The 12,879-nt window shown below is 37.5% G+C and overlaps 1 protein-coding gene across 1 annotated transcript in view; it reads right to left on the bottom strand.

The window, feature by feature from the left end:
- Nucleotides 1-12,879, bottom strand: part of LRP2 (LDL receptor related protein 2) — a 118,745-nt gene that overhangs the window by 24,321 nt on the left and 81,545 nt on the right. The window contains 13 exon segments of the mRNA XM_032114910.1: nt 687-824; nt 1,672-1,788; nt 2,057-2,173; nt 2,751-2,870; nt 3,026-3,154; nt 3,825-4,070; nt 5,642-5,838; nt 6,769-6,946; nt 7,356-7,579; nt 8,862-9,032; nt 9,487-9,639; nt 11,392-11,908; nt 12,346-12,641. Coding sequence (XP_031970801.1) covers nt 687-824; nt 1,672-1,788; nt 2,057-2,173; nt 2,751-2,870; nt 3,026-3,154; nt 3,825-4,070; nt 5,642-5,838; nt 6,769-6,946; nt 7,356-7,579; nt 8,862-9,032; nt 9,487-9,639; nt 11,392-11,908; nt 12,346-12,641 — 2,603 coding nt within the window.

The raw sequence follows: 12,879 nt of genomic DNA, 5'->3' as shown, positions 1-12,879 counted from the left end.
ATACTTCAGGCCATTGGATTGAAAATTATTCATATCACTTTATCTTGAAACATTTATATGTTTTGTATACTTCAAAAGACGAGGAGGTATTCAGACACAAAAAAATATTTTCTGCACATTTTGGTGATTATATGTTAGGACATTACAAATTTTTTTTATCAGAAGACAGTTCCTCATTTTAGCCAAAGGCAATTTCTCTAACTACATATAACACTGAGGTTTCTAGGTTTCCTTATGAAGTAAATTGACTGGAAATCAAACATGTTATTTAAGTGCATAACAAAACCAGTTTAAGTAGTACCTCCAACACCTAATTATTAGAGCTTCTCAGCCATATTCACAAAGATGTCCTGACAACATTAATTGCTTTGAAAGTTCAGCACCTTTGACAATATACATTATCTGAACTGATCTTTAATTTCAAACTGACATTCTTATTTTAGATAACCAACTTGAAAACATGAAATAGTGTCCTTCTCTCTCTGATATGCTTCTCCCTACTTTTGTAACCATGTATACAAGCAGCTGCAAAGCAGTGAGAAACATTGTCAGAGAATGAAGTGAACTTGCATATAAAGCAAAATTCTTAGCACTCATCCCGAATAATTACAGTTTGTTCTCTAATTGATCTAGCATACGTAGAGATTAAGCATACTGTTCATTTTAGTATAATTCCTCTCTCTTACAGCAAAGGTGAAGTTCTTCATCAGAGTCATCTCCACAGTCATTATCACCATCACATTTCCAGTATGGCTGAATACAGACATGGTTTTTGCACTCAAACAGCATGGGTGGACAGTATGTACCATTAGGATACCGTGTAGCTGAAGAAAAGAAAATTATTAAGACATTTTCATTTACAACAAAAATTTTATGTTCTCATGAAAAATATTCAGCCCAACCCCACACTATTTTTAAAAACACTTCTCTCCATAATAGGAGATACTATATGAGGTGCTGCAAGGACTGAGGACTTCTTGGCAGCTACAATGTAATTAATTCAGGTTTAAATGAATAGTGGAACAACATAAGTTAAACAAGTTTTGAAAATAAAGAAATTAATTTAGCAAATGCTACTTGAATTTGTTATTGACGAATCTAGTTCAATAATAAAGATAATTAACCACACTGGCACCAAAAGTGAATGATTGAAGAAGCACATAAGATATCTAATTCCAAAAGTACTCATGTTGATATAGAAAAAAACCCCCACTCATATTCTGTAAAAGCTGTGAAAGGAACTGAACTAAATCAAAGAAAAACCAAAAATATTATTCTACCACCCTATATAAATAAACCACACCCTTGCCCTTTCAATGGCTTCTCATACACTTTTCTCCTCCATTTAAGAACAGCCAAATGTTGTATAATTCAGGTTCTAAAAGACAAGTGCTGTGATGTACATTCCATGTGTATCTTCTCCTGGACTTGGTAAACACATTCATTTCCTACCATTCAGAATGTATTTACAATCAGTGTAAGAGATGGCAACCCATTGTTATATTAAAAAGCAGATTGAAAATATTATGCTTATCCTGAATTTTTTCTGATACCACTGCGTGTTGCAAAATTCTATATCTCTAAGGAGTCATCTCACTTAAAAATAGGGAAAAGTGCAAATCTTTCCGAAAGTGAGCACAGTGAGCACCAATTGCAAAGCTTGAAACTCACGACAAGTTGCTTCATCAGAGAAATCAAGGCAGTCTCCATTTCCATCACATCTGAAGCGCTCTGCAACACAATGTCCACTATCACACTGGAAATAACCTGGGTGGCAGGTCCTCAACTCTGAAAAGATTCAGAAGTAACTGAAATGCCTTTTTGTTCAAAAATAGATAAACTACTTACTTTTAGAGAACAATCTTCTAAAAAAAGTTGGAAAATCCCAGACTATTAAAACTGTGGTACTCTCTACTTTTGGTGGAATGACTAAAGTGACAGGGTGAACATTACTTCTTTAAAGATGCTTCCCATAAAAGATCATTTTGCAGAATAATTTATCACATTAGAAACAACAGCGAGAACATGTAAGAGTTAGCATTCAGATAATACACACCACAGTCACGTTCATCTGAATTGTCTTCACAGTCGTCATCGTGATCGCAGATCCATCGTGAAGGAATGCAATGCAGATTGTCACAACGGTATTCACTTTCTGTGCACTCACGAGGACCTTTGTTTAAAATGAATGTACAAATATGAAAAGTTCCCCAGATGTAGAGTTAAACATCCACACCTGTCTCATTGAACCAGACAAAACTAATGTGAGCAGATAATGAGGTAAAATCTTTAAAATTAAATGATGTTAAAGCATCATTCCCCCCAAGTACTCTTTAAACATGGTAGACATTCTATGTCCCTCTTGATATAGAAAAAAGGAAAATCATTGCAGACTTTGTTTCAACACAGAATTATACAGAAGCTTTTAACTCAAATCAGAAAATAAAGATCCACTATTATTGTTTAAGAAACTAGATAATACTACATTTGCACACAGGACAAAATTCAAATGTCACTTCTTAGTGGAAAACTGGAATTTGTGTTATTGTGATGACGGGATTTATCAGTGGTTTTATGTAACCAGAATGCATCCTTGTGACATCAGTGCGGTATTTCAGCAAATAAAAGACAGACTGTATAAAGCAAAGTATGGTTGCATTTGAGAGCTGTCTGCCTTGTTCTCATAAGAAATAGAAGGACATTTAAGTCATAAGTGGGACTATATCATTACAGACAAAACAAGAACTCACTGCAGTTGTGCTCATCAGAGTTATCACCACAGTCATCATCTCCATCACACTTCCAGCGCAGCGGGATGCATCGATGATTGTCACAACGGAAATCTCCAGAAGGACTGCAAGTCATCTCCTCTGCAGTGTAGACAGTTTGCCAACAAAACAGCACACATTAGCATAGTCTTTGCCCAGGTACATTATTACTGAAGGCTTTCAGAAAATCTGTGTGTTTGCAAATTGGAGAAATATTTTAGGCACAGTCATGCTGAAATGACCTCCTCCAAACTTACCACAGCCTTGTTCATCACTGTTGTCTCTACAGTCATCATTCCCATTGCATACTGCCCACAATGGTACGCAACGGTAGTTGGTTCTGCAGCTGAACTGTGTGTGATTGTCACATCGATAAGCAGGTCCCACTGAAAGATGCAGTTGTCAAAATTAGTTGTGTTACTTAGCCATTAACTGTCCTCCTTGCTATTCTGCCTCTCCTAACCTTTTATAACTTACGTTCAATTATTTCAACTAAAAAGATTTATCTGCTAACTTCAGTGTTGTAAAAGAGAAAGTATCAAATGTATCTGATTTAACTATCTTTTCCAATCTATGCTGCTTGCATTCTGCATATACTATAAACCCATCAGATGTTCAAATCACACTCATTGTGTTTTTCACCAAACTATTTAGAGCTGGTAACACTGGCAATAGCCCCAAACCTGGGAACCAGAGGAGGCAGCTTGTCCTCAGATGGCAAATCTTGGTCACAAGTTCTTCAAGACACCCATTGGTTCAGAAAGACATGCTAAAGCATATAGGAAAATCCTAGCATCAAGAAAGTCAGAGTGAGATGCTGCCAGTTTCTGACAATCTGGCCAGCAAAAATAAGCCTTCTCCCCTTCAAAAATAAGGAGGTAGTAAATTATCACATAGTCCCTATGTTTTCTAACGCTCTTTACTACACAAATGTAATTAGCTTGCAGAAAATGCCCCTTTCCAATAAACTTTCAATCTCAGGCAAATTAAGTACTGTGGTTCACTCTGCTTTTGGTGCACTCTAATATAGGCATCTTACTACAGCTGTATGCTTACTGCATTCGTTGAATGGCTCATCAGAGTTATCACCACAATCATCATCCACATCACACTTCCAGGACTGTGGAATGCAGCGGCCATTGTCACATTTAAATTGGCCTGGGGGACAGGTTCTACTGGCACAGTGAGCGCTATCTTCATCCGAATTATCACCACAGTCATCCTCTCTATCACACTGCCAGGCTTCTGGGATACATCGTTTATTGGCACACTGCCACTGATGAGTTTCACACTGATGATTAGCTGAAAGAATACAGATTAGCTGTTAGGATATTGAAACTTACAGAAATGGTCTGCTGCTGTTATATCAATTGAGTCCTTATGTTTACACCAACAGTTAAAAACAAAGCCAGAAAAAATTTAAAACATCACATATACTCACCCAGTTAAAGCAATTAAGGTACACATTTCTAACATCCCATGTCATATTTTCCCCAGGCATCTTCAGACAAGCTCACTAAGGCTCTACGTTTTTCTAGGAGCAAGACATACACTACCTTCTCCTAAAGCAGAGGGAAGTAAACCCAGCATTCAACATGATTGAGGCAGGGTCTCCCAGACACTCCACAGAGGAGCTAAGTGGCACTTTGGCCATGCTATCAGCTTAGGTGTGTATTGCCTGATGGGCCTGTTTCTCTATGAATGAACATGACAGAAAACATAGCAGAAGACTATGCTAGTATTAGCTGCACAACCTACAAATATATACCCTCTATTCCGAAAGGGGAAAGCACAAAAAGCTGGTATCAGCAGTGCTAGCAAATTGGGGTAGCTCTGAAAACAGGAATCAACACTTATCTCTACTTCCAGAATTTCTGTGTCTCACCATACCCCACTCTACTACTTTCTTTTACATACATTGCCAAACTGTTCAAGAGAAAGCAGTGTATCATAATTTCCATACATGTCCCAGACCAAAGGATTCTGTTCCCATGCACGAGATAATGAGTAAAAGGAATTACATAGACCTAGACTGATTTTTATTGTACCCAGTATGTTAAAATCAGCACATTACACAGCTGCTGTATTTCCTCTTTTTAAATTCCCCTGTGGCACACTTAAGATCTTAGCTATTTGAAACTCAGCTAAAATTAACATTTCATTTAATTCTGTCACTGTTAGAAACACTTTGGAATGGAAGGCAATGAAACTATCACTTATGTAACTACACTGCTTTCCCCTTCGCTTTATATTACTAAGCTTGCAACTGCTAGAACTATGTTATTTACAAAAAGAGAACTAAGGATATGCTGTTTTAAATTAGGCGTAAGTATGTGGAATAGCATAGGTTTTAAAGGAGATAACATTATTCCAAAAGCATAATAATGCTGCATTTCTATAAGACTGCTTTCACATACAGCTCTCCAAAAAAAATCTTCCCACATGAATTGGATTTTGTGCAATGCAGAGGATGTAATAATTTTGTCCCATCATGCAAAGTAGAATAGAGGGAAAATTAGCCCACCAGTTAGACTGACCTGGGCATTAGGAAGCCTTAGATTCTTCAAAATCACCACGGCTTTACTCAGAGCAAAACAAAGTGAGTCCTGTTTCTAATATTTTATACCTCAGATGGTAATTTATCTCAGTGCAAATCTGTCTCAAAGGTACAGAAACTGTTTATGTTTTGATATAATACATTTTTGCTCTCCTTTACCCTGCTTGCACTGAGGTGAAGTGCTCCAGCAGGTGCAAGACTGCATCTGTCTATCTCACCTTTTCATCTTTGAAAAAGAGATATTGATTATGAAATTTGTATGTTGATTACATGTTTTATACTGGCAAAATACTTTAATTTATTTGTTGGAACATACCACAAAGTACAGGATCTTCGTCTGATCTGTCATGGCAATCTGGCTGGGTATTGCACAAGAAATGTGAACTTGTGCAGTTCCCATCATTACACTGGAACTGCCCCACAGGACAGTACCGCTGCGGACAGGTTGGGGGCTCATCGGAGCCATCTCGACAGTCCCTCTGTCCGTCACATTTCCACCAGATGGGAATACACCTACAAAGAGAAAACGGGGTGTTCTGTGTTGAGGATATGGCTTTACAGATGTACAACTATCCTTTTACAGCACAAAAGACAGTCATGTCGTAGTGTTATTCTTGAAACACCCAAAACATCTTGAATTTTATGTCTTCTATTTCAGATGTCAAATGCTAACAAAATATGCCAGAATACTGTCACCAGAAACAGATGATAAACAGATGATATTGGTGGACCTCTAGAAGGAAGTTCACAGAAAATAATAACTATTTCATTTTTATGTTTATTTGTGGTAATCCTCTCTCATGTTTTTTAGATCAATCTCCAACTGGCTTTTTAATGAGGTAACATTTCAATAGTTCACCCAAACTTTAGCACAATAATTTCACTAGGGATTATTGTTATAACACTGCTTCAAAAGGCAACCCAATAAGCACACCCGCCTCATAGGCTCCAGAGTGATACATCAGTAGAAGAACTCTTACATCACCATTCCTCTCCCTCCACTGCTGTCTCAGTAATAGGGGTTATAAATGTGCCCTCGCATCAGCTAAAGGCCTTTCCTGGGCCACTGGCAGACAGCATATATTTGGCAGAAACAGATACATTGTAAAAGATGTTTAAAAATAAGAGAAGGTTCCAGGTCTGAGAATTCAACAAGAAACAGTTTCTGTAGGTTCATGTTTCTAACAACCCAAACTTTGCTACATTAGCAATGCCATATAACATAAAGAAAAAAAGTACTACTTAAGCAACCAGTCTAGAAGTACTTTTCCAAAATGGAAGCCTGTCTTCCTATTTTTCCTGGTTTTCTCTTTGCAAGCAGGTCACAAACTCATCGTGAGAGCAGAATGAATTCCTAATTTCATGCCCCTTTAAACAAACTAAACTGCAAAATATATCCTTAAAAACACATGGTGAAAAAGCAATGGTGAGCAGTGGACTTACCTCTCAGTGTCTGCACAGAGAAACTGGGTGCTAGAGCACATTGGAAGGCAGTGGGCTGTATTGCCAAACTGTATGACCATGAAGTTATCAGGACATTCACAGGAAAACCCCTGACCACCAGCTTTTATTAGGCAAAGATGGGAACAACCACCATTATTGGTGCCACAAGGATTATTAACTGGTAAAACAGAAGAATAAATAATACCATACTTTATAAATTCCAGAACACAAAGGTTTCAATCTACAATAGATTCTTCTAGTACTGCTTTGAAACCTTAAATATAAGATGTTGAAAAACAAAACCTAGGTAAGTAGGCATTTCATGAGGAAAATATATGTGATTTCATATACACAAAATGTATGCTATTAAGCCATGATGTTTTAGAAGCTAATTTAAAATTATGCATTACCAGTCATTGCTTTTTAAAGACAGGGCAATTTATAAATGTAAAGTAGATGCCTACATTTACTCTGTGCATTTTATTCCCCTCGGCAAAGGCAAAAGCTGAGTGCATTCATGACACTTTGCAACTAGTCCCCACATAACAGCTGACCCTCTAAACGCAAATCTAATTCTGTTTCCTCACCAAATGGTTGTCTGTATGGATGGTAAACATGGATGTCAAATGGTCTGTGTGTGGTATTCACAAGAACAGTCCTTTCTGATCCATCATATTTATTTCCTTTTTCAACTGTCCTTGTGTTCCAGTCAGTCCAATATATTGTGTCTTCAAAAATTGTTATTGCAAATGGATGAGGTAGAGTCCCATCATATACTGTGTGACGATGATGTCCATCCAGGTCAGAGTACCTCCACAAAGAAAAATTTGTGCAAAACATTCAGATAAATGCTAAAACTTCTTTTCATCTTTCCACATATTATGTATGCTTATGGCACTTCATTATTGGTGACCAGAAACATGCAATGTAGAACTGAGGCTTCGTTGTGCCCTAAAGACAGATCACCATCCTCAGCAAATTCATTTTAGTATATGGAGGAAAGTAAAACAGGCTATTTCAGGGAAATAAATGGAATAGAGTAACATCCACTGAAATGTATAGTCTTCCCACAGAAGCACATTAGCTAGAACAATGAAAATTCTGCACATTTTTTGCCTTAACAGCAAGTTATTTTTGTCACAAAAGAGTCTAGCTTGCCTAGATGATTCAGACTGCTAATAACGGAACACTTAAGACAATAATAGGCTTCCTATATTCCTAAATTTTACATGTCTTTCTGATTTAGAGATTCCTCTGGTGAGCTATCTTTGACAAGATTTCACATTTTTACTATTACCTTGCTATATGGGGAAATTATGAAATACAAGAGAGAAGAAACTTACATATAATTAATACAAATTTTTTAAAAGACATTTTTAACACTTTATCATAGAAAAGGCTGGCAGAAGAATTAATGTAGAGAAGAATAGAAGTAAATACAAATACAAATTTAAATGTGGATGTAAATATGAATACAAATATGAACACTAACATAAATACAAATTTTTGCTTTCAAAGTATTTCAGTATCATGTATTTCAAAATCACTGAAATAGAGTACTATCCTTTTTACTGCTATTTAGGTGGAAATTTTCTAGTACTAGAAGCAATAAATAGATTTTTCTTAGTTGACAAAATAATCCCATTTGCCAACAGGAAATTCCGTATCATACTTATAGACACTCAGACATCATCTAATGGTATGTATACAACTTATTAGCACATAACTAGTTTAGTTACAGCTCAATTCTTATCTATAAGCAGAAACAAGAGGATCAAAAAACAGGGATTTTATAGTCAATATTGCTTTGGTTCAAGTTGTATAACTAGATATAGAGAAGTTGTATATTTTAGTACAGAGTGTGAACCTTTTCACTGTAACTTTTGGACAACTTTCAGTGGAACCTAGAATGTGAAACTCAGTTATTGTGTAATCTAACGATCCATATCATCTACTACTCCAGACATTTTGACTCGTTTTCTATAGAGTCAGTGGGCAGAAATATGTATTATTTTTACAGCACCCATAAATTCTCCCACCACAATCTGATATGAGCAATTGTTCAGTTGTTTCAATATTTTCTGTGTACATACTCAATATAATTTAGATGGGCATCTGTCCAGTAGAGCTTGTCATTGGTGTAATCTATGGTAAGTCCATTGGGCCACTCTAACTTTGTAGAGATGATCACAGTCTTCTCCTCGCCATCCATGCCTGCTCGTCCAATATAGGCTCGATCTGCCCAGTCTGTCCAGTAAATCTGTCTGTTCAAAGGAATACTTATAGTTAGGATTGTTGAAGTAAATATTAGAAGCTATGCCTCAAATACAGTACTTTCTGCCACAGGACTAAAGCAGAGATTGATGAAGAAGAAAGATAATGTATTTCTTAGTTTAACTGCTACAGCAGACAACTGTGCAGTCACAATTGCCTTCAAAATACCAGCCCCAACAGCTACCAAACTACACTCATTTCTATCAACCTTTTTAGCCTTGCAATCAGAACTTTCTAGTCCACAGGAAAGCAAATTCCACTTTCAATGGTAGCTGACAGCCATGCATATACACCTACAACAGGCAAGCTACTATTTTTCCTAAGCTGCAACTAAGTACTAACACCACAGAAATCTAAATGTAAGCAGAAAAATTTACTTCAGATTTTCAGAATAGTGCAAGATTATTTGCAAAACAAAGGAAAAGGACTCTTGAAATGTCATACCCGTATTTTGGATGAACAACAATTGCTCTGGGATACTGAAAGCAGAAAGTATTGTTGGCATCCACACACCGATCCACCAGTTTTTTCCGGAATCTTCCATCAAGTTCAGAGACGTAGAGACAATCTCGGTAGGCATCCACCCAGTACAATTTTCTGAAATATTTTAATTTATTTAACATTATTTAATTTTTTCCCTTATTTTGCTTCACAGCATCTTTAAATTTTTTTTCTCCTAGAAGCAATGTATCTACTGTAAAGGAATATGTGCTTCATTGACATCTCTTCTACACCATGCTCCAGGCTGTCCTTTTCTCTCCTATTGTTCCTGTAAGCCCAATCAGTGGTGCCAAATTCAAACTTGCAGGTGCCCAGTTGAGTACTAATATGCCATTCACCTACAAATTCCTAAACCCTTCTTCCATTCCTGTCCTACCAACAATGGCCAGGAGCAGGAAAACAGACATGCAGTGCAATGGACTGTGACCAGGGCTGTAAGATATTGTAGAGAATCATGAACTGTTCCATGCTGCCACCTCTGCTCTCATCAAACAGGTAGAAAAGTCCTAAGCAGTTTGACACCCTAATTTAAACTTCACCTAGGATTTTCTAACACTTCTATTACCTTCCCTGAGAATTACATACAGCTGTAAGCAAAGAAATCATACAAGCAGTAGGAATGATTTTTTAAATGCCTCCATCAAAACGAAGCATTAAATTCAATTAGAACTACAGCAGGGTACTTTGAAATTCTCTGCAGAGCTGGTCAGCTCCAGCATCCACAGTGTCATTCCAGAAAGAGCCTGACAGATATAATTTCTGCCCCCACCACCCTAAGCAGTACCATTCCCACCAGGAAGGAGGAGAAGGTAGTCTTCTCCAACCTGCACCTTGCAGCATCCTCCAATCCTCTCCCTGCACTGAAATCAAACAGACAAATTCAACCATTGTACTGTCCTTCAGCCTGTCTGAAACATCTAAACAAGAACTGACTGAAGACATAACTAATGGTAGCTGAAATAATTCAAAAGCTGTATTAGAAACGAAGCAGTAGGACCATTTCAGCTAAAATTTGTCTTTTGCTTCCTCACCTTTCCATGAATCATAAAGCATTTGGGGGTGCTAGCAACATTAATTATCATTAGGTTTAGAGACAAAGTGGTTTAAACATAAAAACTTTTATATGGACATATTCATATAAACACTCTCATGGAAGTTCCCAAAGTGACTTCTTGAACAATTCTTCTTAGTTTACAGTCTGATCCATGTTCTTTAGACTTTTCATACTTATATTACTGCACTTGGAAAGCAGGAACAAGAACACTGTCAGAGTGGGCACCACATAAGGACAGAGGTTCTGTGGCAGTAAATCAGACTACTTTTTGAAACAGAGCAGGCAATTAAAAATTTACCATGATGAGATGTGTTTTCCAATTACCTCACTCATATGCTGGCCTCCTGGCAGAAAATTATATGGATCATGTTGTTTGAATGTGTCAGGTACATTTTTCAAGAGCAAAAGACACATGCCCTTCACATTGGTACAGGAGCTAAATTTTATTAAGGCTTACTATTACTTACTTCACTGGAATCTAGTTACTTGTTACAGTATTTTGTTTATGCAGTGAAGCCTGCATCCCAATCCCAACAACTGCTAGCAAACGACTGATTGATGAGAGAGCAAGTCTGACATAACCTCAGTATACTACATATGAGAGTAAAGAACAGTGTTACGTATTAGATGCTGATAAATAGTTTCAGAGCAGTTGTATAACGCTGCATCCACATTCCAAACTATTTCAGTACTCATCAGGAATTTCATATGAAGTGAGGAAAAACCCTTCAGATAAACTCCTTCACACATCATTTCTTCAGTAGCCCAGAAAGACAAAAAACATATTTTCTTACCTGCCAACCCAGTCAACAGCGATACCTTCCCCGTTGGGCACATCATCACTTATCACTGCCTCCTTATTTGTTCCATTTAGGAACATTCGTTCAATGACATTCCTCCCCACATCAATCCAGTACAACCTCTTTTCCACCCTGTCAAAGTCCAGTGCCACCACATTTCTCAGTCCTTGCAAAATGAGAGAGTAAGACTGGCCATCTGCTGTGAGATTTCTCAGATAGTAACGGTTGCTAAAAATAAGGTATGGGGAGATATTACTATTTTGTCGGCAACTTTTTCCATCAGGCTCCCGGATATAGCCTGGGGCACACTTACAGATGTAGGAGCCAGCTGTGTTCTCACAAATCTGGCTACATACTGATGGAGTTTCATTGCACTCATCAATATCATCACAAGTCCGTTTATCAGACATAAGTTTGTATCCGGGATGACAAGAACAGTAGAAACTTGTCTGTGTGTCTGTACAGTCATGATCACATCCACTGATTGAAGGGTCACTGCATTCATTTACACCTGGGGAAGGAAAGGAGTTCTATTCAAGGAACCAGCTAGCAGAGTAATAGTGCAGTCACTTTCCAATGCACTTTCTCTCTCTCCCTGCTACCCTCTGAAAATGCTGATTGTGGATGTGGGCTGCCGTAAAAAAGGAAAAAAAGAAAACAACCTAATCCAATATTAAATTATTCTACCACCTCTGAAGTCTGTCACAAAACACCCTAAGTGCAAACTATGGACTATAGCATATTTTGGAAATGCAAGGGCAATACATAACAGTGTATGAAATATATTTTGTTTATATCATTAGCTCATTGTCACAGTCAGTTAAAACAGCATATAAGTATGATTTAATTACAGCAAAAAAATTTAAAAGATACCTTTCTTATAATTTTAATTTTTTCAAAGGTGCCTAAGCTTTTTTAACTAGACAGTACAAATAAATCTATACATACCACATCCTTTTTCATCACTGTTATCTAAGCAATCATCCAACCGATTGCAGACTTTAACCAGCTCAATGCAGTTTCCATTGTCACATTTAAAATGATGGGGAGAACAGGTTGCTTCTGGTGTACTACAGAGACGTTCCAGCTCATCAGATTCATCACCACAGTCATTATCCCCATCACAGATGTAGGCTTTGGAAATGCAGCGCCCATTCTGACAAGTAAACTGGTGCTGTTGACACGGTTCATAGATGCATCCTCTTTCATCACTGCTGTCACCACAGTCATTCCGCCTATCACACCTGAAGAAGAATGAACACTCTTCAAATATAAGAAGGCAATCACTGTCTCCAGGGCAGAGGGATAGATACACTCTCCCAATTTCCAAAGAAGGCCGGTATTACTGGCTCCGATAGAAGAGACTTTCAGAAACTGGGGTCATATTATATATTCTGATCCTGTGGGTCCTCTATATTCTCCATGTGCATTACAGGCTGGACAGAATCACCCTAGGAGAGGTTACTAATGACAATAAGAAGG

The sequence above is a fragment of the Corvus moneduloides genome, chromosome 7, assembly GCF_009650955.1.
Source record: "Corvus moneduloides isolate bCorMon1 chromosome 7, bCorMon1.pri, whole genome shotgun sequence".
Taxonomy (NCBI): Eukaryota; Metazoa; Chordata; class Aves; order Passeriformes; family Corvidae; genus Corvus; species Corvus moneduloides.
This window is presented reverse-complemented; position numbering and strand designations above follow the sequence as displayed.